The sequence below is a fragment of the Rhea pennata genome, chromosome 7 (genome assembly GCF_028389875.1).
Source record: "Rhea pennata isolate bPtePen1 chromosome 7, bPtePen1.pri, whole genome shotgun sequence".
In the NCBI taxonomy this organism is placed as follows: domain Eukaryota; kingdom Metazoa; phylum Chordata; class Aves; order Rheiformes; family Rheidae; genus Rhea; species Rhea pennata.
This window is the reverse complement of record NC_084669.1, coordinates 20,374,468-20,400,399: the sequence shown is the minus strand read 5'-3', so window position 1 is coordinate 20,400,399 and position 25,932 is coordinate 20,374,468. Positions and strand designations below refer to the sequence as shown.

At 40.0% G+C, this 25,932-nt stretch overlaps 1 protein-coding gene across 1 annotated transcript in view; it reads left to right on the top strand.

The window, feature by feature from the left end:
• Nucleotides 1–25,932, top strand: part of WDFY4 (WDFY family member 4) — a 147,524-nt gene that overhangs the window by 19,081 nt on the left and 102,511 nt on the right. Inside the window, exons 9-20 of the mRNA XM_062579707.1 lie at nt 42–494; nt 2,121–2,225; nt 3,088–3,278; nt 5,680–6,287; nt 10,542–10,635; nt 17,816–18,030; nt 18,816–18,925; nt 19,926–20,127; nt 20,413–20,489; nt 21,205–21,423; nt 22,515–22,699; nt 25,644–25,875. Coding sequence (XP_062435691.1) covers nt 42–494; nt 2,121–2,225; nt 3,088–3,278; nt 5,680–6,287; nt 10,542–10,635; nt 17,816–18,030; nt 18,816–18,925; nt 19,926–20,127; nt 20,413–20,489; nt 21,205–21,423; nt 22,515–22,699; nt 25,644–25,875 — 2,691 coding nt within the window. The remainder of the gene's footprint in view (nt 1–41; nt 495–2,120; nt 2,226–3,087; nt 3,279–5,679; nt 6,288–10,541; nt 10,636–17,815; nt 18,031–18,815; nt 18,926–19,925; nt 20,128–20,412; nt 20,490–21,204; nt 21,424–22,514; nt 22,700–25,643; nt 25,876–25,932) is intronic.

Below are 25,932 nucleotides of genomic sequence, written 5' to 3'. Positions count from 1 at the left end.
ACATTGCTGTAAAAAAGATCTCACGTGCTTTTATCTCACAGGTATGACAGTGAAAAACCTCCAGGCTTTTCAGGTGCTGCAGTCTGTTTTCCAGAAAAGTAATGATGAGCACCTCTGTAGGAGGATCTTAGCAGCAATTGATACCATATGGGCCTGGGATGCAGTGAACTTCTTCCTCCTGGAATGGACACTACAACCTATCAACCAGTTTGTTGATATAATCCACTTCAAACCACGCATGGTCCAGGTTCAGTTCTTCAAGCTGATGGCATCAGTGGTGCTAGACCTGTCCTACATCCCCCATGAAATTTTGAAGAAGGTTCAATATTTAGTGAAAGAAAATGTAGCGCCATTCTGCACCTTAACAGCTCTCCAGTGCCTTCTCAGCATGACAAAGAAGGACCTGCTATTCTCTGACATATTCCGGGACTCTGGTCTCCTAGGCCTACTGCTGGCACTTCTGAGAAAGCAAGCCAAGATCCTGAGGAAGTCAGGTACACCTTATGGCACTCATAGTGACTGTTAAGGCAGACAGATCAATAGGAATGAATAAACCTCTTTGTACAATCATTTTGTAAGTTTTATATACTGAGCAGATATAATTTATCTGGAAGCAACATGGCTTAGGTTGAAACTCATGAGATGTTTTTATTATGCCAGACTGGTTTGTCTCTGAAATCCTAATTCTTTATTGTTCTGCTAGCAGTTCATTCTGTTCTTCACTAGTGTACTGCAAATTACTCTGGAGGGTGCCATACAGCTCACGCTTCTAAACTGGCCTCAATTTGTGGTTCTCTGGGTCCCTGAGCTCAAAGTGGAGGAAGAAAGAGACAGAACTCTGACTTCAGATGTCCTCTGTGGTCAGTTTTCTGCACAGCTTATTCTCCCTGAAAGTAATACTTATTCTTAGGGAGTGACAGTGGAAGGCAATTTCTAGAATTTTGGCCAACTGTTACCCACAATTACCACTACTTGTTGTTATCTGATGTAGTTATTTTCTATTCTGAAAACAGGAAGGTAATAGTCCTGATGTGGTAAGTGTGGGATACAGCTGAGTTGTGGCACAGACTCACATACTTTGTGTTTAGGGATTTTTTGTTTTTTAACTGCTCTTTTACAGAAAGCTAAATGTATGGAAGAAGTATCTGTGCTATATCAAGCAGTAAATGCCTCTGAATTTCAGATTAATGGTCAGTTAGTAAAGGGGGAGGGGCCCAAACACATTCTCAAAGTTCTAGATATAACTTTTGATGTAACAAGTATAATTGTGTAATTTATATACATTTATTCCAAGGAACAGAATAAATATGAATTGTAATGTAAGCAGAGTTCAGACATCCATTACCTGCAAGGAAACTTATTTTTACATTTTTGATACCAGAGTGTGTACTACAGCATTTAAATACTGTCAAGATAAATATGATGGTTATTGAAATCTTACCTTCTGGTTATCAGTTGGCAGATGTTAGAGCTGTCTTCTGCCTTTGTATAAATTTCACTGCATTAGATAACTTCATGACTTGAACTGTACTGAGTAAGTGATTGAATGACTGGATGATTTGTACCTTTATACAGCAAAGTTGAAGAGAAATGGGTGGGAAAGTATTGTTGAAGGGATCGCTATTCTTTTCTCCTGATTTCCAGGAATTTATTCTGCAGACTTCAAGGTCTTTAGATTTGAAAATAATGGGGTTTCTGCTCTGTACTTTTAGTTTAGGCATTTACATACTCTCTGTTGATAAAATATTTTACCATTTTGCACCTCACAATTTTTAATTTCCTTTTATTTGTATGTTCCTTCACTAGGTGTCACTAAGCTGATAAATCCATATCAGTTTTACAGATGGGAAATGAAGGCACAGCTGTTACAGATTCTGCCTATAGTCATACAAGAGATCTGTGTGGCAAAGTGTAAAAAACAGAGCTGTTTCTCAGTCCCAAGCTAGACCCTAATCACTAGAAAATGTCTGTCTGTATTTTGTTGCTTATTTTAGGTTTCAAGTAGCCTGTAAACAGTGTTAAACAGAACTGGAATTTGTTGGGAGATTTTTTTTTTTTTTCATTTTATGGTAGCCACATGCCTTGTGTAAACTGTATTGTCGTTTTTAATACACGAGCAGCTGGAACCCAAGTGCCTGGCCTGGAAGACAGCACTGAGAAGGAATTAAATGCAGTGATGCTGAAGATGGTGGCTGCCCTTACTGTTGGGTCCGTGAGGAACACTGGTAGGAAATGACATGACTCTTCTCTCTGTGATACTTGATAAGTGACTGAGGTGCGTTTTATGAAGCACCAGCAAATTTTCTGACTCTGTGCTTCATTGAGAAGTGGAGAAGGAAAGCTATAAGTGTAGGGATGACTATATATTGGAATAAATGTTACAAAGACATTCACATGTTTATAATGGACCTTACCCCAGTAGTCGCCTGCTTGCCTCATGTATGTGGATACCCCTGAAATGTTTATGTAGAAAATAAATTTGGCTGTTAGCTGTGGAAAACAGAATTGTGCATGTGACTTTTATGGATTGTGTTAGCTGAGTTTTCTTCTATAGTATCTATTAAAAATCTTGACACAATCAGGCAGACAGTAATTTGTACTCATGCGTTTGTTATTGGCACACCTAAGAGAGGTGTATGTGTATGCGAAATCTTGTGGAACGTAATACAGGATAAAAGAATCTTTTGAATGCTGTAATCCTCTCAGTTGACTCTCAAATCCCAGAATTATCACATTTGCAACATTTCACACAGTAGAAATCTGCTGTCACAAACTACCATATCATGCAGTTCCCTTCAAAAACTGAGAAAATGTTTAAGCATAAAACTAATTAGGAGTCTTTTCTTCCCATGCCCATTGTACTGGGAAGCTGTCATCTCTGATAAAAAACCATGGTCATCAAGAGTCCTTGTGTCCCTGGTTGTTCTTGTGCCCTTCAGTTTGTGACTTTTAGCTTAACTAGCTCTTCTTCTTGCCTCTCCTGCTGTTTTTATAGAAGTGTAGCACTGCACACAATAGTGAAAATCTGCCTCTGAAAACTACAAGTAAGGGTAGTTAAAGTAACAAATGATACCTTATTTGTCCCAGTTGTTTTAAAGGACTATGGGATGGTACCATACATCAAGATATTTTTAGATGATGAGTGCTACAGAAGTGCTACTCTCAGCATCTTGGAGCAGCTATCCATCATCAACTATGAAGAATATATGAGCATTGTTATTGGGGCCCTCTGTTCTTCTACTCAAGGGGAACTACACCTGAAACTAGATCTGCTGAAGGTAATTAATGTGGCTTCCCACTTGGCTTGTTGTTTTCTTTGAAATTACTTGGCTTGTGGCAACTGGCTCTTAATCTCACTGCCAGCATTGTGCTTTTCCAAAAAAGCAAGTGCAGAAGAAAAGCTATGAGCGAATTTTTGTTTCTGGTTAATCACTAGTGATGTGTATGTGGCCAGCACCTTCACTCAACATGATACTGTGCTGTGTTTTGAAGACTCAAGTAGTAATGCAGAGAAATAGGAATTGCAAATGCTAGGACTCAGTTGTATGTGTAGATACATGTAATGTGACAGAGAAAGAAGGGAAGAACAAATATGAGTGAAAGCAGGTTGGGAAGAAGGATATGAGAAGAGGTAGAGGTGTGAGATTGCACTGAACTGAAGGTTGGGGCAGGCAGGAGATTAACAGCTTGATTCTGGTATGATTTCCAAAATCGTAACTTTGTTGTCCTTTAATTTGGTAATTTCATGCATATACCAGTTTGGAGATAAAACAGAGGTGAGGAAAAATAGAGGTGAGGAATAGAAGTGCTCCTATGGATGTTCGGAGGATGAAATTAGACTTATTCATAGCCTCTGCTGAGCTTATAAAAGGCCTGATCCATAACCTGTTGAAGACTGATAGAGAATCCCTGTGTTCTATTTTGGTTTAGATCATAGACATCAAACTGGAAAGCAGCAGTGTTCTAAACACTGATTTGAAGTTTCACTCTAACTTCTCTATGAAGTGTGAAATGAAGTAATCTTTCAGCACAACATGGCAACTGCTTTTGTGATTTAAAAAAAATGTTATTTTTTTTAAAAAACCCAAATCTGACACATTTTTTAGCTTTGATTTGAAACACCAAACTTTTAACAGTATCTATAGAAAAGTTGAGTACAGTGTCCAAACTAATATGAAAATAAATGCAGCTTCAGTGTCTAATTCTGACAAATGATAACTGTATTAAAACGTAATGTAAGCAAATGAATTTATTATTTACATCCATTGGGACTGTGATTGTGTTACACACAAATTCAGATTGATTTGCTAATATATATTTAGCTGTTAAAGCCCGAGCCCAAATGCAATTAGCCCTGCCATATTCTAGTGTGGCACGTGGACAATTATGAGGAATAACAAATAATGGAATGTGAAATGGATTCTGTTAGTGTTAACTAAGTTAGGGGGTTTCCAGCAGACATCAGTTTTATAGATTCAAGACAGAGGAATACTAGCTCATAGGCGATTAAATTTTAACTGAGTTAGAGCTGGAGGAAATGTGGTTACTGCTGACCTTCTCTGAAATGTGTTAAAGCTATCCTGATAACTTCAACTCTAAGTTATTAAATTTACTCCATATTCAGAAGTCTCTGCCTGTTTTGATACATTATCAGGGAAAATTGAATGACAGTAATAATTCCCCCCCCCCTCCAGTTCTGGCAACAGTTCCTCAAAGGCCTGGATCCTATTGCAGAGGGATGCTTACGGTAGATGCTTTCTTCAGCAGACTTCAGAGTGAACTCACTCTTTCACAGGATATCTATTGGAAAACTTTATACGTGAAATTATGCCTTTCCAATGTAGAAACGTACGACCTCAAATTTGGAAGGTCCCATATGCCTGTAAAAGCAATTTCTTCATTAAATGGATTGTGCAACATCAGAGAAACCTGTGATGAGCTTATGAGGAAACAGTCCTCTTTTTTTCTCACTGACTTCACTCTGTATCACTATAACTAACAGCTTTCCTGGTTTTGTTTCAGAATAGAGACATAATCAGGCCCATAGCATTTATATTTTACAAGTGGAGCACGCTGGGTTTTCTATGCATGTGTGATATCATCAAGTAGCGTTCACTTATAACTTACTCTAAACCTATTGCGGTTACAGGAAAATTAACAAATTCATTGGTTTTGAATGTGACTTTGTGGATTTTTTGTTTCAAATTGCTGTGCAAGCTTTAAACTTACTCCTACTGAGAGAAGGAATTGCTATTGCCTTTCTTTTGAGAAGAGCCCGCAGCTTGCAGTATTTTTGGTCCATGCTGGTTCACTGGTTTTCTTGGAGTAGGTCTATTCAGTCATAAGTTTAATGTAGCAAGTTTAGCATGCCTCTTCATGTGTATTCAGGGCTGGAGAAAGATAGCTGTGTCTTCTTTCCAGTTTCTGTATGGAGAGACTTACAGCTGAATCTCTGCTTTCATTTATTTAAGGCAAATCTTAAGAGCTGAGAGTGTTTGAGAGGATAGATCGGAGTAGCCAAATGTCTGACAACTGCGCAACAATTTTTGCTCAAAGAGCAGAATTTCAATAAAAGATTTGTTTTATTAACTTTGAATTTGGGACTATTCTGAAGTTTTGTCCTTTATGTGCTATTGGTTTAAGTGCTTCTTTTGTCTTCTTTCTTCCTAACATTTGTAGTCATTGCTGAGAATACTGGAGAGTCCAAAGAGCCATTCAGCTTTCAGAACTTGCAGTGGGTTCAATGGACTCCTGTCCCTTCTCTCAGACATGGAAGGTGCACTGGAGGACCCTCCATCTGGGCTGTGGGCAGCAGTTGGACACAATCGCGTTTTGGAACTTGTTTTCTACACACTTCAGGGAATAACAGCAGCCCTTCATCTGGACCCGGTCAACTGCAACTTTTTCCAGAGAAATGGTCTCTTTGAAAAGATGGCAGAGGATCTTGGGACACTTGGCTGTTTCTGGACACAAGGAGGTTGGCAAGTCTCTTTGGGCCTTGAGAAGGCAAGGACATTTGCAGAATTCTTGGATGCAGCTTTGTGTTCTTCAGAACCTTTTCCAATGTGGCTGAAAAACTGCATATGGATTCTGAATTTTCTTGATCACATGGTCAAAGGGACCCTCCACCTGGAGAGCTACTTCAGGGAGATAAAGCCAGAGATGGAAGAGACATCAAGAGATGACTGGGAGGAACCTCAAGCTCAAGAGCATCTTGTGACTTTCAAAAGACCAGGCAACAAATTACCTGCCTCAGCATATAGACCATGGGGAAACCCTGAAGAGAGGTAAGTCTTTATTTACTTACGTATGCAACATAGCACCCTGAAACTTTTACAGGTTATTCTGAAGACTTTGGCATGCGCAGTGGGTGAAAAGGACTGGGTTGTAAGGAAAAGGTTGCTGTGACTTTAAGTTTACCTTTAGTCTCTCCTTGAGCCTGTCTCAAAGAATTTTGAATTTTTCAATGATGTGGAAGACTGCTTCCAGTCACTTGATACATTAAAAATTAACTATTTTAGATAATTTTAAATGCTTCCCCATGCATGTGTGCGCGCACATGTTTATGCACTTGCTCACACAGCTGAAACAGAGAAAATCAGAAAAGGAATAGTCATGTTGCCTGCCTGATATAATAAAGGATAACAGGAAGGAAAGGCTGCACCAAAAGTCAATGTAGCTGTCAGCTCTGAATTATTTGCATTTCATACCTTGTGAGATCTTCTGCCCTTCCTTGTGCAGCTTTATCTTGGATCTCCCAGTCCTTTTTTTCAAAAATGCTTCTAGTTGGAGTTATGAATAAATTGGTAGAGTTGGCCATTTATAAATGTGAGATTCCTTCGGCTCTTATTTTAGAATATTCCTTGGTCATTTTCCAGCTTTAGGTCACAGCTAGCAGTCATTGAAGTCAGGAAAACTCTTGCTCCCTCAGCACTAAGGCAGGCACAGTAAGCATCTCTGGGCATATTTGTGTTTGCTTGAAGCATTTGTAAAAATTGCAGTAGATTTATTTGCTCCTCAGGCAGCTTATTTTTGATACCAGTCATGGAGGTGTTTGAAGTTCTATCACCGCTCCTTGAGCTGCGCCTAAAGCTTGTGTGTTAGGTACTCAGCAAGGGAGAGGACGTGCTAGGTCAGAGGGAATACTCCTTACAAAGCAGATCTTCCACATCCTCCCAAACAGGCCCAGGGCAATGTGCAGAGTGTGTATGGGTGGCAGCGGTCATGGGAAATCCACAGCCTGCAACTTCCGTGTGTGAGGGAGGTGCAGGGCAGATAGGGGTGAAAGAACAGCTCAGTTACAACGGCAGCAGAGGTATGACTCTGTCCTCTGCTGCCAGGCAGTGTAAAGCCATGGCTGTGGTTGGATGACAGGGCAGTTAGCAGGCCCAAATCCAATGGAGAACAAGAGTTTCCCGGGGGAGACATTACGCCCTTTTGGTGGCTGCTAGGGAGTGTGTCTGGACTAGAAGCCCATTCCCAGATTACTAGATCTGAAATACAGAGCTTTAATTTGGTGTGTGTGATTTTTTTTTCTGTTGGGGTGTGAGCTGCAAGGCTGCCCAGGGTCTGAGTGAACACCATTTGCGAAAATTTAATTGCATGAATTGGGATCCAGTTCATAGTATCTGGCTTGGGATGGTTTTGCCTTGATTTTGGGGATGTGGAAGCAGAGAAGGAATCCAGATTAACTAGAGATACCTGTAGAAGAGAGTCTAGCGGTAAGTGTATGCAAAAACAGCAGAGACCTTGTACTGGCAAGCTGGCAGTCTTCAGGGCTGCAGAACCCATATCCTTTTCTAGCACTAAATTTTCTGAAAATAATAAGAAATCAAGTTCCCAGAGTTCCTGCAAACCTGTAGTTCCCCTAGTGCAGCTTCCTCTTAGCTGTAGTCCATGCTCATGATTCCTTCTGAAGAAGGGCCTCAGTCTTGGGCTACATAGTTCAAAAGAAGGAACTTAAATGCAGCCAGTGATGCCCCATCCTGTGTCATGCATTAACTTCCCCTGAAGAAGGGGAAAGGCAGTGATCTGGTAGTCCTAAGGGCTGGTGACTAAGACAGAAAAAACAGCATTTTAACTGGATAATATTATAGTTCTCTACACTGTCCTGTGGTCAATGATGCTGCAAGCTACTGGGCCACAAGGGAATGGACTCTTCTATTTCCATCCGAAAAACAGCCCTCTGTTTTTGCTCCTGTGTTAGTTTAAAACACCTTCTGTGACAGTCTTTTTTTTTTCTTTCTTTCTTTCTTTCTTTCTTTCTTTTTTTTTTTTTTCCTTTAGCTCCTGATGATTAGAGATAGTTTGCCACAGGCTGTGTTAAGTGAGGCAGATCTCTGTTGGGGATAGAAGCCCCCCTTTGCACCCACCCCAGCAGAATGACTGCTGCAGCTGCTGTCACACAGGCTCACTGTGCTAACGGCTCTCCAGCTTCTTTGTGGCATCTCATTTGATCCCCAAAGCCCTCTTATTTGTCTTACTTTTAAGTAGCAGCCAGCGTAGAGTCAATTTAGGCTCCACACAGTGACAGTGGTGGGGTAGATGGAGTGGTGTCAGGGTGCTGTGGATGACTTGAGGCGGGAGTGTGGCGAACAGGATGTTCGCAGGGGTGAGGAGTTGGCGAGTGGAAGCAACTTTTGTACTACGGTAAGCCAGAAAATGAGAGTTTGTTGGGAAACTGTGGAGAAGGACAGAGATAAGGCTCATTCTTGGAAAGGAGAACAAGTGTCCAGTGCTAGCAGAGGAGTTGAGGTTTAGCTTGGTGCTGGCTGGGGACTCTAGTCTATCCTTTGCTTTGTGCTGAACACCACAATGCTAAACCTGCTGTTAGGTAGTGCTCAGAAATAAGAAAACATAATTATGGTAACATCTTAACAATTTCAAGTTTTTTTTTTAAGAATCACTTTTTTCTTTTTTTGCTTTCTGATGTTCCTGACTAGTTAGCTCACATGTTTTACTTCTACTATACAATCACATGGATTGCAATTTTTTTTTCTGTATAAAAGAAAAATTGTAAGATTCAGAGGTAACTGCTTTGCTTCAGTGACAAGGTCTTTAGGAAAAACACTGTGTATTGGGAAAGCTGGGCACATTGCTTTGCAATGTATTCTCACAGAATTGGAGGTGGATAAATTGAAAATTTTGAGGAGTTGGTAGCTAACTTTCTTGATTACAGTGGGCCTAGGCTGAAAATGAACTTGTTTTTAGGGAACACAACCACAACTGGAAAAACAGACTGAAATTTTGATCCCATTGATTTTGATGGGCCTAGGTTTTTCTCAAAAGGTTGAGGAGGAGATATTATCATAGTGTGTCCTTTTCTCTTGTTTAACATTTTAAAACTCTTTCCCACGCTCATGTCTGTTACAAATTTGTAAGACCTCACTAAAGTCACTGTTGCAGTAACCATTTATACTGGATCTAATTTTGATTCATTACACAGAAAATATAGCAAACAAGCAATTTTATTGAAAGCTCTATTTGGTATCTTCCTTGAGGGTGCAGGAATACTGTCTGTCACTGTGTGGCAGTGTGCTACACATTACTTGCTTCTCTGATGCATCAGCCAAGTCTTGGAAATAGCTAACAGGTGTTAATTACAGACATTACTCTTCTTTAGGTTCCCTATAAAAGCTTTTTGGGGGGCATTCTATTACTTATTCTCTTTGTTTTATACAGCCTGTAAAGTACTCTGTGCTTTATTTTTTTCTGTCTAATTAGGGCTGTTAGATGCTGCCTTTGCTTCACTCACGGGATCTATTTGGGCCAGATGTGCTTCTGACAGTGCACATCACAGCTCCAGTTCAGAGGTGCACTCAGAAATGCTGATGCTTCTCTGCACACTCTGAGCCGTCAATGCCTGCACTAGAATTACTGCTGTGAAGTGGCTTCCTCTTAGAGTTGTATCTGACATCTAGCCTGTGTCGTGACATAAGTGACCTTTCCAATGGTAATTTTGATGCCTTAGTTCCTTCCTGCACCTGAATGTGCAGATGTTTTATATGGCAAGCATGAAAATTGGTGGGGAAGTGCAGATATTCAACTTTCTTGTACTGGTTTAGGCAGATTCTGGTCTTAGAAGGGTATAGTGACATTCTGATTTCATCAAGACTATCTCATCTGTGCTTATTTCTATTATGTTTAGAAAGTACTAAGGATCTTGCCTGATCAAAGTTACAAACTGCTTGGAAATAGAAAATATATTCGTTCTGGGCTGATTCATGAGAGACTTTTTGTTGGTGGTTTTCTGTACTGCAAGTACCTTCAAAAGTAAAGTTTATTTAAAGAGGCTGTTGCACCTCATTGAATTGCAGGTCCCTGAGACATGAGCTCGCAAGCAGGTTGCATCCTATCCTGTCTTTGTTACTCCAAGAAGGCTTCTAGCTGTTCCAGGTCATTTGTATTTTTTGCTCAGCTTGTAATGCTGAACCGGGTAACAGCCAGGAAAATGTAATGCTGAACTCTACTATAACACTGATTTGACCCTCCTTGCTGTTGTTAATGATAATACCAAAGTCTTATGGATCTTTCTCCTGCAGGTCAGAAATGGGAGGCTGTGCCATTGTGCACCCAGGTGCTGTCTGTGTTATTGTGAGATTGCTGCCAAAGCTATACAAAGAGGGTCACTCTCAGGTGAGTCTTTGCACATACCAGAGTACCATCTAAACTGGGTCTGCTACTTTTGTGGCTTCACTTCTGAAAATTGCTTGTTCTTTGCGGTTGTGGATACTAAAATTCACGTACACTGGCATGGGGAACAGTGCAAATTTCATTGTACTCCAATGACAAAAAAAAAAAAAAACAAAAAAAAAAAAAAAAAAACCACCCTGAAGGCTCGTGGACATCAGTTTACCAAGCATTTATGTACTTGTCTGATGCAGTGCATGGGTCTTGGTCCCAGGATTCTTGCAGCAGTGGAACAAGTATGGTGTCCATTTTTGTTCCATTTTCACAATTGAATTTGGACACAAGGAATAGAGGGGAGCATAGGAAACAGTGCGTGCGTGCTCTCTCTTTCTAAGCGGAACAGTTTATTTTGTTGGGATGACTGAGGAAGGTAAATGAAATAATCCTGACAGGGTGGTCTCTTTAGTTGTATCATGATAGGGTGGGAGTTGTGGTCCCCTGTGGTTCCCCTCCACAAAAGGGTCATGCTGCAGTGAACCCAGTTCTTTCCATATGGACACATGTATGTTTACTTCCAAATAAAACCAGAGCCTTCATGGGAATGATTCATATCCACTTTTTGTCCTCTTCTGTTTTGGAGCTGAGGTCAATAATGTTCTTGGACTCCTCCCTCGTCCTCTCTCACGCGGTGCTTTATAGCTCAGACAATAAGGAAATCTAGGGAGAACTGCCTTGACTTTAGCTTTCTGGAGTTCTTGCTCCCTGATACGGGGCGGGGGGAAGAGGCTGGAAGCAAAGAGTCTAACTGAGCCCAAGAAACTCGATCTTTTTAAATATGGTTCAGAATATGAATATTTGTCACTTCAAACTTTGTTCCTAATGTAATGGGGGAAACCATTTAACACAGCATGGTCCTGACCTCTAAGCTTCATCATAAAGCAAGTATAGTAGTTATGACTGTAGTCCTGTCATCATCCATCTGGCCATTAGTTCTGAAGAAAAGTCTGCTATGAGGTTACTGCTGCTCCTTTCAAGTAAATTATATTTTAATAGATTATATTGTATATAATTAATTATATTATAAAGAAATGTTGAAAAACCCTGTTCAGATGGCCAAATTGCACTTGAATGGTTCTGCAGCTGCTGTCGCTTAAAGTGCAGTATAGATCCTATTGGGAAGTCATGTTAGGAGGAAAAAAACGTCAGGCAATGTAGCTGAAGATATTTATAGGTGTACTATTCTGTTCCATGCACCTATGCATTAAAAGTAGATGCACACAGACTGCCATCTTGTTCTCTGTTTCAAACAGCCCTATTCTCAGCTTATGCCTTTCTTTTCACCTTGCCAAAATCTTCCGAAAACATGTGAGTTTAACATACTTTGGCAGTGGAGGTAGATGGGTTTTGGAGGACCTTAGCACACTGATGTCTGATTATCACTTGTAGCTAAAATTGCCCAACTCTGAGACAACATATATTGGTCTCCATATTGAGTAGAAACTCAAATCTGCAAATATACCAGCAGTGCAAGCAGCATTATTTACTCATGTCCTCTTCATTCCTATTCCTTTTAATCCCAGGGAAACATGGATGACTTTCCTTTATCTTGTCTTCCCTGTGTGTTTTTAATCTGCAACACAGCAGCTGGTATTTGGCTCAAAACAATGAATGCTTTTTCCTTGTGCTGAGGTGCGTTGTGTGCATGGGTTTTGTTTGCAGTCCTGAGTGGGTTGAGTTCTGATTTCTGCTATGCATGCTGTTAAAGCCGGATGGGTGACAACAAAGAACAAACCAAACTAGCACCTTGAGATTGTTTAAACCATCCCTGAAGGATATGGCCATCAGAAAAATCTGGCCCCTTAGGCCTAATGGTGCATAAGCTTTCAAAGCAGCTTAGGATCTGCCTTGCAGTGTCAGTCCTTCCCTAGATGCACCTATTCTGAACAAGTAAATTGCCTGTGTTCTATCTGCTGTCTTCTCTGAAATACTTGAATTCAGCTGAAGTATGACCAGAAGGATTGAAATGAAACCAGTTTATTCATCCAAAGCTATGGAAGGTAGGAGTGTGACTGTTGGTATATCCCAAATCTGTGTAGCAGAACCAAGATGACAGCTATTAAAATTTTGATAATTACAGTAATTAATTTCTGAAAAGCAAGTGGAATGGTTAATTAGATGAAAGAGAGAATCATCAAGAAAGTGACTGTATTAAAGTTGGCTCTAAGGTTGAGCTGTGTGATGAGAAAAAGCATTTCAGACCCTCAGTAGATGGCAGTATTCTTAAAAATATGGAGGTTTAGAGCACAAGTTCCAACTGTCATTCGTTTCTCTCTCCCTTTTTCTTAGTTGACAAGAAATTACCACTGATGATATTTGTTTAGTATTGCTGTTGTAAATGGAGATGCCCTGGGTAAAATGGACCACTGTTATGCTGGGTCCCGAGTCAGACTCTAAGTAGAGTTAAACCATGTTCTGAAGAGTGTTTCATCAAGTGAGCTACAAAAAGGATAGAGGAATAATAGCACAGAGAAGCAGTGACTTGAGTAAAGTAATGTCAGTAATGCAGAAAAGAATACAATCTGTGTCTCGAAGACTTAATTTGTAGCCATTGCTAGCTACAACAAATTAAAAATGTGTGTTTGAAACTTTCATTCCAAGCTAAAATGATTTGAGTTCATTAGACATTGTGTTGCTATCCTCTGTGCTTGCCAGGTCATGTTTTCCTGTGTGTAAGCTTTGTTACCTTCTAATGCTATTGATATGTTGTCCCCTTGCCTAGAATCAGTTCAGATCATGTGCAAATCCTTTGCTTTCACAGAAATGGCATTGAGAGAGCACTGCTTTTACAGAAACAGTGGAACTCAGTAAAATTAATGTACCTTGATTCTGGTGTGCAGAAATAATATCCATTTCCTGCCAAATTTGCTGGGTTTTAGTAACCTTTATCAGACCCAGCAGTGGTGGCCTGCAGTGACACTGAGTGCATCAGCAAACCAAGAACAGTGTTAAACAGTAAAACAGATGGTCTTGCGCTTTTCCTCTATCTGGAATGACAATTAAAAGCTGAGGGGAATAGATTTGTGGTTGTATATTATTGCCGTTCCTAGATAGGATCAAAAATCATTTGAATGTCAAATGTGATAGGAAAATTTGCTAAAAACCTTAAACCCCTCCAGAAGGCAGTCTTTTAGTTAGTAAATGGCAAGTAGAAGATACTGCTTGTGTGTATGCATGTCTGGTATTTCTGCAGACTAAACCTATTCTTATCAAAATACATGCATGTTTCAAAAGCTAAGTGCAAATAAGGCAGGTTAACATTCACTTTAGCAGTGTGAGTCAGGACATTTACAGAAGGGTATTTTTGGTGTGTGTAGGGGTGTGTGTGTGTATGTGTTTAAAAAAAAAAAAAAAAAAAAAAAAAGTGTGCCCTCTGATGTTTCCTGTCCCTGTCTGGCATTTTGGAAGCATAACTCTTAGTGTCGTGCTTTTTCACTTGATGTCAAATGAGATCTCCTAGATACAGTATGGGTGGATAAGGGAAAGGTTAGAGCTTTAAAAAAAGAAAATCAAAGCATGTTTCACTTCTGTATCATCCCCCTTGCTGGTTTCTAGGGGTTTCTTGTCAACACTGGTAGAAAAGTTGTCACATCATTCATTCTGTAAATTATCTACTTACAGTGTTGTTAAATAATATTTTGCTGCCACAGATGGATTTGATTCTCTTCTCTATTTTCCTCCCCTAAGCCCTTCTTATGACGATTTGCTGTCATACTTGCTACTATAAAACTAAAATTTGTGCATCAATGATAAAGGATTGAGAATTTTTTTTAATGTCGTTATACCTTTCTCTGTCTTAAATTTAGCCAGAAATAGTCCTGACTGCAGATACTAACAGCATAACACTTTCCCAGTAGCTGTACTTCTCGAAAAAGTAAATTCTTTCCAAACCTAAAAAGTTTGTGACCTTGTTAGATATGGCCCACAGAAGGCTGTATGTCATTTGAAATGTGTCTGCTTTTAGACATTTATTACTGATACCATGGCTAATATAAGCGTTTATACCATACTACATTCCTAGATTACCGCAGTGCTCTCTGAGAACTGAATTCCCCTACTGGGGATTTCCTCAGGTATTTGTCCAAAACTTCATTCCATGTTGGGTTGCACTGCTGCAGCCTTCAGAGAGAGGAAGAGAGAGGAAGGGAGCAGAAAAGCTGGTGGGAGGGGAGGGAGCGACCTGGAAGCAGCTTGGTTGAACTTTTAGTAAGAAGTTTCTTTGTTCATTGATCAAACCACAGCTTCAGATGTTTTCACTGTTTATACAGATCTAGCAATTTTCCTTTCATGTTCTACACTACAGCTTGCCCCTTTTACTTGTGCTGTTTCTCTTGATGTTCACTCTCCTTAAAACCAGCCAATCTCTCTGAAGTATTCCAAAGTCGCAGAAACGTAGCATAGGTTGAAGAGGTGGGAATCCAAAGCTAGCTATACAGAAGATCATTTTCAACTTCATCTCTTTTTTCATGCAATTATATCACTTTCCACTGTCTGATAGACATTGTATTGTAGCACTGCACAGTAGCTTAGAAAAAGGAGAAAGAGGCACTGCATTCAGGTAACACTGTGAAAAGAAATACAGTGAAACTGAATGTAATTTGGTGAATGAGATGTTAGGCCAGCAGAATTAGCAAAATGATTCTTAACATTATGGAGAGGTTTTATTCCTAACTTCAAATAGTAAAGAGCTGGTAGTATATATTCTCTTGAAAGCAGCAGTGTTTCTGGTATTCATGTGGTAGAGGCTCTATAGCTTATCAACTAAAGTTATACCAAGGAGGAACAGATGAAAAGCACGATGGAGGCAGTGTCATGTGGGACAGTCAGGTAGGTCTTACCCGTATACATAAGTTCTTGGAAAAGTAGAGATAGTTCATGCTGCTTTTCTTTACAAGGAGCACACAAACAACAGTTATATTGTATCACTGTAAAATCCAATTATACATACAGTCAATAAAGTATAAGGCCAGTGGGTAAGAGTTAATTAGAAAAATACTGTGATAGAATGAATGTGTTTGCAACTGGGAACTGTTTCTGTGTTTTGTTTTTCCTGGACTCAGGAATTTCAGCTGTGGTAACTTGCTGAATGACTTGTTTTTGATAAAATTTCTAAGGAAAAAACTATGGGAGTAAGTCATTTTCAGAAGTGACCCAAGCTCTCTAGAATCAATGGATTTTAAACTCCTGCATTTTTGAAAGCAGCATTTAAAATTCAGAGTTGCCTGGAGCTTTTTGAAAATGTTATTCTCTATGCCTTGATTTTTTCGTTAATAAAATTAAATCTGTGTTATGTTAATTGAACTAATTTTCTATAAAGGGCTGCTAGCTTTGTGAGAGGTGCTCTGAGATTGAAAAGTAAGTTTGCTTTATTTGATTGCACACAGAATTAGTCATATCATACTTAAACCTAGGAAAATTGCAACTGTCTAAAATAGACCCCTACCACCAGTGGTTCCAGGTGCTTACCCATCTTAAACATAGTACGATCATTTAGGAGAGGAATAACAGTTACATGAATTCAACTGCTGAGTTTTGAAAGTATGGGCTCTTAGGGGCAAGAATCTGGGAACTACTTAAGCAGATTAGGCAAATTGCTAGAAGACACTTTACCCTGGGACTCTAATATCAGGCAGAGCTGTGAGCCCAGCTACACTGTAATTGTACCTCCAATATCCTGATCCATAGCGCAAGTAATATGTGTTAGGAAAATCAATGCGTGTGTATAGAAACACATAGCCTGGTTTCCTGGCCATCATTAATATTTTCACTAAAATCCCGTTTTACTGGAACTAAGATCCCTGAAAACAGCACAGGTTATTCAAAACAAGGCTATACGGATATTGACAGAGCTGCTCAGCTAATGAAAACAATCAATTTTGTATATTCCATTATGGTTTTATTGGATTTATTTCACTAAGTTTCACTTAGACAAGATTCTATCCTTTTCTATTTTTTAATGCTTTTATATATCCAGATCATTTCCTACATCCAGTAGAAACTGGAGGTAAATAACAAGCAAAAGATTCAAAAACTTACAAACAGGACTTTGACATGACATAGAAAGAAGCACCTCTTTTGGAAGGAGAATAATGTGTATTTAGTCTGGGGGAAGATCTTTGTGTGTAATGACACATTCACTGGAAATGAGCAGTCACTGAAATAAAAGGCTATCAAAAAAAAAAAATCTTCATTCAGACACAAAAAGCCGTAGCTGTGTTTACAAAAATGAGTACATATGTTGTCGTAAGTGTTGCCTGTGAGGCATTTGGGTGCTGAGCACTTTGAAAATAAATTGCTGGTAGATTTTAATTTGTTCTGTACCATTTTGAACTCTTCAGAGCTTGGGCTACATCATGACAGAGCTGAATTTGTAATATTAATGAAAAGCAATTTCATCATTTCAGAATATGTTAGTGCCTTAAGTATAAAAGGGGATTCAAACCTCAAATTCTGTTGTAATCCATACAACTGATCCTAACAAGTTTTCTGACTAAATCTATAATGCAGTGTTACATTTGTGTAGAATCTAGCTAGGCCTTTGGGATGGGCTCCATTCCCCAGTGGGAACAAACTGCTCTAAAGATAACTTAGAATTCGGCTACCTGAAGATCATCAAAAAACGCTAGTGAATAAAGCTTCCGTTCAGCGAAATGCATAGACAAGAGTTTAAAGTTAAGCAAGAGTTTTAGGCTTTTTATAGATAAGAGTTTATTTTAAAGATTTTACTTTTAAAACAAAGTGTAGATAAGGTAAGTGAGAGTCTCTTCGTGTGCTTGGTGTTAAACACATTGTGAGTTACTGTGCTGCCCTTGGGGCTTCTGCCTTTGGTTCCCCTCTTCCGTGTGAGGACGGATTGCTGTCCTCCTCCTCCACTGTAGGGTTGTGGCAGGGGAGCTCAGCTGTGAGTCACTGAGCAGGTACTCAGGTGTCGCTATACCCACACTGTTCAGATGCAGAGTTTTATGGAATACCTATGCAACTGCACTTGGAACTGTTAAAGCGGGTCCTAGAGGCTCCTTTTCCGGGGCAGATTTTTACATCCAGAGACCTAGCAAATAAAAGAAAAAAATCAATCACCATGTACAGTTGTAGTTCCAATCCACTGACCTTGGCTCTGTCTCTGTTTCAGCTTTCTCAGGAAATCCAGCGTGCTGTGGCTGACCATATCCAGTCCCTGGTGAAGTCAGAAAAGAGCCGCCAGGTGATGTGTGGCTCTGGCTTGCTGAGCACTATCGTAACTTCCTGTCAGGATGCCCTCCGCAACGAGAGCCACCCGCTGCACCTGCCCCTCACTAGGGTTTTCGAGAAACTTGCATCACAGGCTATTGAGCCAGATGTTTTAAGGTATAAGAATGCATTTAATGGAACTAGTCTGGTTTAGTGAGGTCTCACTTAGTAGGACAATACTCTTCCTTATAACTGAACTCTTCATATAGTGGCCTGATTCAGCAAGACATTTAGCCATTTGTCTCAGTTAATTGTACTTGCATAATGATAACAATCTATGTGCTTAAATGACTTAGTGAATCAGGTACAAGTCTTGTTGCGTCATCTCTGCAAGATTGAAAAACTATTTTCAAATAGTAATTAGTTAAGTAATTGCAAAACAAGTAGGGTTATTCAGCATTATTCTCCCCTGGCCTTCATAGGGAGAAGCAGATTCATGAAGAGTTGAAGTGACTTTGTCTTGGTCTTAATCCTCTTAATCCACGTCAGAGACAAATCCAAAACCAGAAAGTGTAATTTTGTTTCTCAGTCTATTGTTCTACCTTGAGGATGTGCTTCTTCCTTTAATAATTATGAAAAATAGGCATGAAAATACCTGGCTGAGATCAGAGTGCAGATAAGCTCTGTATATGCAGTGAAAGGTTGAAAGGTTTGTTTTTTCCATTTTTGAAAAAGAATTTCATATTAAAAAGTCCCTATTTTTTTTTTAAGTATTGTTGAAAAATCTAAACCTAGGAAAGTTTTTCAGTAGAAAATAATTTTCCAATAAAAAAATTGTCTCCTGGGGGTGAGCTGTATTTGCACAGTTGCTATGGCTCCCAAATATCTGACTTGTTTTCCTCATTTATTTGTTTCTGGGGTGTGTGGGGGGGGGTGTTTTCTTGTTTGTTTGTTTTTGTTAGGCGGTTTCTTTGGCTGGGAAGTTCTCCACCGGTAGCTGTGAGGCCCAGCACAAAAACTGAGGCCCTTTCATGTCAAGAGAGTGATGCAGCTGAAGCAGCCTGGAATGAAGGTAAGTATGCAGTGAACAGCCTGTTACTGGTACTGTGGTTGGGCTATAAATGTCTGTGTAATTGAAGGAAATTGCTATTGGAGTGAATTGTTCCAAGCCAGTCACAGTGAAAGTGGATTATGCTTGAATGTTTTAGACCAGGTACTATGTAGCCAGATGGGTAGAGCTACCTCTTGATCAAAACTGAGAGCTAATCAGCAGCGATAAAATCATAATACTTTTGCTGGAGCCAGATGTTGAAATAGACTCAAACTTCTCAGGACTGGACATAGAAGTGATCCGTAAAAACACTAATCATGCTCCACAAACCAATGGGAGTATCTCCTGCATTTGGGGCACGTTTTCCCTGTGGTTTATATCTGGAAATAGGATGCGTGTCCTATTGTATTTCTTCCTGTACTGTATTTCCGTAGGTCTCCTAAAAGTCTTCCTTGCTTGTGGAGGCCATTTTCCATCCCTGTCTATTCTCCACTGTAACATATTTTGTGGGAGCAAAGCTATATTAATAGTATTTCAAATGCCTACGAGTAACCTGATGCAGAATGGTGCTGATTTGGGCCTTGCATGTTCTCTGCAGTCATTTTGGAGATCCACTCCCATGTGCTCGTTGTAACCCTACTGTTAAGGCACAATTGAGTGGTCTGTGTCTGAGAAAAGTGAAGCCAAAGGAACAGGAACCTCCTTTAGTAAAGGTGAAATTATTGCTGCCTGAAAACTTAGAAAATATGTCTGTCTATTTCTTTTGTAAGTTCCATCACTCCTGACAGCTTCATGTTCTGAGATTCCTTCAGGGCAACATTTTTCTTTTACTGTTGAGGATTTCTGCAGACTGCTGGGGATTGCTGAGGGTATGTTAGCTGAAGAGCCAATGTCTCATGCAATAATGTTTTTTAGCAGTGATGAGCTGAACATGCACAAAATTGGTGGTTAAAAAAAGTACTGGAGACACTGATCTTATGGACCGATACAGTTATGTTCTATATCAATCTTGTAGGTTCAGAAGTGGTCATGGTGGACAATAAAACTGCTCCTCAGACTGCTGTGCCTCTGGGCAGCTCCCTTTGGGCGTCTAAGGGGTCTGCACTGGCGCTCCAGACTGCGATGAGTCTTATCTCCATGACATCACCACGAAACTTCCAGCTCCGCAACACAGCTTTGGCTCCATCGTTTGTGGAGTTTGACATGTCCATGGAAGGATATGGGTATTGCTGCTGCTTTACTATTAAGCTGCTTTCCAGTGTTTCCCAGCCCTTAGCCTAGACATAGGCACTAGTCACTCCTCTGACTTAATCCTTGTGCCCTATTGCTGCTTTCCTTGCAGCCACGTTGCCAACCTGTTTGGCCCAGAGAAAGTTTGTTGTTGACTCTGTTTTGCAACTTTTATTCTTCAAGGGTTGACATGTGGGAAGAACAGAGAATTGGATTGGTGGTGACCCTCAGGAATGGTTTTACATTTCTGCTGAATGGGTGTTTATTTGCTTTTGTAGATGTTTATACCTCCCTACCTTGGCCACTATCATGGGCCCCAGTGCTGAGCAGTCTGTCTCAGGAGGAATTGGCATGGGTAAGCAGTCTCTGGCTCACCTATAGGCTTTTGAAAGCGCTGACTCCTCAACCCGGCTGCAGGCATTCAACATCTGTAAGAAATGGCAGCAAGCAAGCTGTGTGGTTCAATACTCTTCTGTGTCGGTGTCCTAGTCCAGCTCTGAGCTGTAAAACTCAGACTGCTCACCAAGATGCAGCATCAGATGCAGCTTAATAGCATGGTGCACTAGTGTTACCAGCATAAATTTAAAGTAGGCTGTGAGGAAAACAGTCTTAACAGGTAAAAGTCACCAGACTTTAGGGTAATCTCCCAGGGAAACAATGGAAACTACATCGCTTAACGTTAGATGGGATTCTCTTGCAATTTGAAATCTTCAGTTAGATGAACTGGGAAATGGCTATTCATGCTTTACCTCTTGCTTCCTGAATTTTGTGGACTCTGAGGAAACTTGTTTCCATTTCTGGCTCAATGCTACCCAAGTAATGAGCTCTGTGACACGGAAATCTAGTACTTATTTCTCACCAATCAGTTCTGGGTCACTTAAACATGCACATACGCTCGCTTGCAGTCTCTATGATACTGAAAGTGCACAGTGAAATCTAGTAGAATAGCAATTAAACCTTTCTAATGTTGATTCTTACATGTTTGGGCTAGAAATAAGGCAGCAAGCAGTTCACTAATGTCTGCACAAGGGAATCAACTTTCTTATTGCTGTTTTGTTTCCTCCCTACAGGCAGCAGATTGTTCCCTCCCTCAAGTGGCCTGACTCTCTCCTCCTGGTTTCTGGTTGACAAGTTTGGTTTGGTGCACAACAGTCACCCACTCCGTTTCCTCACTATTGTGAGGCACATGTCAAGAACAGAGCAAGAATTCGTCTGCTTTTCAGTAAGCTTTCTCCCCCAGGACCGTTCCTTTGTCATTTCCACAGAAGAAGTGGAATTCCAGCCTCTCGGTAAGGCTTTTCTCAGTCAAGCTGCAGGGCTGTGTTCTGCAATCATCCGGAATGTTTCATTAACAAATTCACTCCTCTTAAAAGTACCTGGACGTTAATGAGACTGTACATCATTTCAGTTTTCTTCTAGCAGCCTGTTATGATTGTAATTCTTGGTCATATTTCAATTTTAAGTTTGCTGTAGGTATTGAGAATTTTTTTGAGGTGTGCAATATGTGATAAAACTTTTGGAAGGTGTTCTAGAAATACTCCTGAACGTCAGTTGTATTCCAGTGCACAGTTGTGGGGGCTGGACTTGAGGAGCCAGCTTGTCCCTGCCTGTTCTTTGTGGCAGTGGGCAGATCAGGAGAGTCTTGGAGTGCTCTAGTTTCCTAATCTAGTAGTTGATACTCTCCTAATTTTTAGAATGTTTTTTCTCAGGCCTGCCTATTACTTTTTTCTTTTTTTTTTTTTTTTCTTTTTTTTTCTTTTTTTTTTTTTTTTTTGCCTTCTTGACCTTTATCCTTTTCTGCCTATCAACGGTAGTGAGTATTTTAAATGTGGTTGTGATTCAGCATTGCAGAGGACATTGGGAATGGAGTGGGAATTGTAACTGGAATTTTTCATGCATGGTTGACATTGTGTGAATGCTCTGATTTCCTTAGATGAAGTTAAAAATCACAACTTTCCTCTTTTCCTTAAAAACTACAAATATACAGAGTTTTATCTTCTCATGAATTCACTAGGAATTTTTTCTATATCAGATGATTCAGTGAATATCCTGAGGTGTTCTGCTCTCAGAGACAATATTGGCTTTATCCTAGTTATGTCTAGTTTTGTAGCATACAGGCAGCTAGCAGGTGGAATTTGGGAGTCTGACTCATTATGTGAAGGGATCTTGGGAGTTATCCAAGTCTAAGGTCCTGATAGTAGGCGTCCAGGATACGTTTTAAAGACATTGAATGGAACAGCATCAGCTAATGCTGTACCCACACACAGATAGATCATGTTCTTTGTGTGTCACCTTTGATAGTTGTATCCCAGAGGCAGTGGAAGGTGAGACCGAAGACCCTAAGCTTTCCAGTAACTGCCACTTGTTTTTACTCTTACAGATATCATGGAACCTGAAGGTGAGGACCAAAATCACTCCCTAGTTCCAGGGCAAGTCCAGTTTGGCTGTGGCAAGCTGCTGGTCACTGGCCAGTGGCATCATCTTGCAGTGACAGTTGCTAAGGAAGCAAAGAAGAACTGCATTGTGTCAGTGTATATAAATGGTCAGATGCTCGGCTCTGCTAAGGTAAAGGCGCTCTGCATAGACCTGTGTCTTACAGCTAAGCATTTGCTTTCATTCCCCACCCCCTCACCTTCCAATGTCTTTTCAGTGTAAACATGAGACCTCAAAAAGTGATGATCTGTTTATTTAAGATGTACCACACTGTGTTGCACTTGGGTGGAGTCAGAAATCCATACACATCAGAGTATACTTGTATGGCTGTTCAGAAGTGTGGTGTTAGCTTACACTGATGCTTTGAACTAGCATTTTTTTTTTTTTCCTATTAAGATGACCATGGTAATTTTGAGTGGGTACACTGATCTAAAAATCAAGATTGCCTAGTTTACAGTAGCTCTAGATTATGTTCATGAAGTGCAGTTCTGTCTGTAGGCCAAAATTTTCTGAATTGACTAGTAACTTTGAGGATCTCCGTTTACACCCAAGAGTAATTCTCAGCTATTAAAAATACAACACACACACACTCACTCACTCACTCCACTAAGGTGTGTCCTGCAGAAATCCCACAACTGAAGGCAGCTTGGCTTTATGCTAAAATCTGCAAAGGTGATTAGGAATCTAGGGAGCCTCCATTTTTGGGGTAAGCCCTGGGAAGGGAGGGAAGATCAGAGAGGAAATAAGCTTCTGTGACTGGCCAGCCCTTTGCAAGAATCCCAAGATGAATGAAGTTTCCTCAAATATTTTAGCTGTCCGTGGGCTTGTTTCAAGCTGCCACACATTGAGCTGTCAGTTCAGAGGTCGAATGAGTCAGCAGTCTTCTCTGCAGGCACTCCAACCATTTGGAACCAGATAGTTCTCAGGGCCCGTTGTTATTCAGTGGATGAGATAGCTCGTGCATTAAAACCATACTAATTTTTTTGAATTAATAGGAAATACAGAAGAAAGTTCCAGGTAAGAGACATTTCTAAATTTCAACTGTACCAACTAATGAGTTCATTGCAAATTTTGCAGTAGCTCCTGTTTCCTTCCATGTCCTGTTTCCCGCAATCTTGTTGCGTAAGAGTCTCAGATCTCACATGAAAAAAATAATGAATTAAAGATTTCTCAGGCTGATTGAGAAATCATGAGAAAGTAATCCAAATGCACATGAAAGACTCAGGCGCATGAGAAGATGAAAGAGAAAAGCCCCTAGTTTATAGTACTATCATGCTCATGATTTTGAAGCTAATGTCATATTATTTCTGAGACTTGTTTTATGGGCTTTGAATGCTTCAGCTTGGTAATCTTGAAAATGCAGTTTTTTTTTTCAAATAGACTTATTAGTTGCAACTTTAGTCTCTTCCTTCCAGCTCCTATATTTCAAATCAATCTTGACACATGCAAAGCTCACTCCTGTGTTTTTTACTTTCCAAGTAAAAGCAACCTGTTTAATTCCAAATATTCTCTTTCCCATGCTTGAGAAAAATGATCTGTCTTCTAAATGCCTTTTGGGACCTATATCCATTTCAAGAATGAAAATTTAATTTAATTTGCCTTCCTTCAAATGAGACTGAAAGTCATCAATAAAACTAGGCCTAAGCATTGCAACTGATTAAAGAATTCACAGTAAAGTGAATTTAACATATAGCGAAACAGCTTGTAATAAATACAACAAGCCTTTAGTAAATAAAAGGTGGTCCCTCTGCTGAGGTCTCTGACATGATACAAGTCTTCCTTTTTGACAAGTACAATGAAGGGAAGACTGTATAACAAATTAGAATTGCACAAAGGTGGTTAACATATCAAAAGCTACTCTTGACAAGGTAGAGAGGGAGTGGAAGGAGAATTACTATGTTGCATCAGGTATTATGCCTATTCATTCTAATATCGAGTCCTGCCTTCCAATACTGAGTAGTCCACCTTCTGCATCTCCATAGTCAGAGACAGGTAAATCCTAGGACTCTCTCATACTAGCAGCAAGTTGTTAGAAGCTGGACTAAGCCCTGAAGTACAGGATAGTTTCTCTTCCAAGAAATGTTTAACTACTTTCTGTTAGAGCTCTTTACATTTAATAGTAGACTCAAGTCAGGAGGCTGAGTGCTTATTTTGATACCAAAATTAACAATCTTATTTTCTAAATTATTGAACTTTTACTGAAGCCAACTCATGTACTTAGACACTATATCATTCAAAAATTGTTTCTTCTCTGGATGCCTGTACAAGATGTGGTCTGTAACTTGGCTTTCTTTGTTCAAAGTCACACACTTAATAGGAGGGAAAAATAGTCTGGGGTCAAGGTAGGGTTTTTCTTTGCCAACACAGATTATTTGGACAGTGTTCTTTAAACAAAAAAGTGTATTTGAACTTTTGAGAATGCTTACAGTTTTGATACTTTTGAAAGTTCAGTTTCCAAGCAGCAGTCCATCATCATCATGTTATTACGGTAGGGACCAAGTGGGAACTAGCCCAAGATACTAACTGTGGAGTTTTAAGCTACACTGTAGAACAGACTTATGGCTGATATTAATTTATTGATCACCTAGAGCATCCACTATGCTAGGGACTGCGTAGGTGTACACCAATAAGCGGTTGGTTTTTCACTGCTAAGATCTTGTTAACTTGGTAAGTATAAGGGAGTTGATGCCCGGAGCCTGCAAAGGCATCTGACTTCAAGTCTTTGTATTGAAGCAGAGGATAAGGCAATGCATAGTTTAGTAGGTTTCGCTAGTGTTTGTCAAGATGTTACTTTAGTTAAAGTCAAGTTTTTGGACATAGACAGATTATTATCTTCTCAGCACCAGTTCTGAGGAAACTCCCTTAAAAAGGAGAACAAAGCTGAGCAGTCTCGCCTCTTAGCTTTGATCTGTCAAAGAACTGGAGTTTTTCAGCTTTGAGCTTGATCTGAAGCTGTGAACACAGCTAATTGAGAGGCTTCAGTGAGGGAAGAAGGTAGGCAGTACCTTCCAGAGATGCAATCTTAAGATACCTCTAATGCAATGAGTCCCCTAAGTGAATTTTTGCTCTGTTGCAGATGCAGTACCTGCAGCCATTACCAGGTAGCTGTATTTCCATGGAACTCTCTTCCTTTATCGATGTCTATGGGTACATAGCTACTCCACGAGTTTGGAAACAAAAGTCGTCTTTGACCTGGCGCCTTGGTCCTACATACCTGTTTGAAGAAGCCATGTCTGTGGAAACTGTGGAGTTGATTAATAAGCTTGGCCCACAGTATTGTAGCAATTTCCAAGCAGTGCAGCTTCAAGGTATGTGGTAACTCTCATCTCCAGCACTGTTGGCTTGCCAGGATGATGGTTTTATTG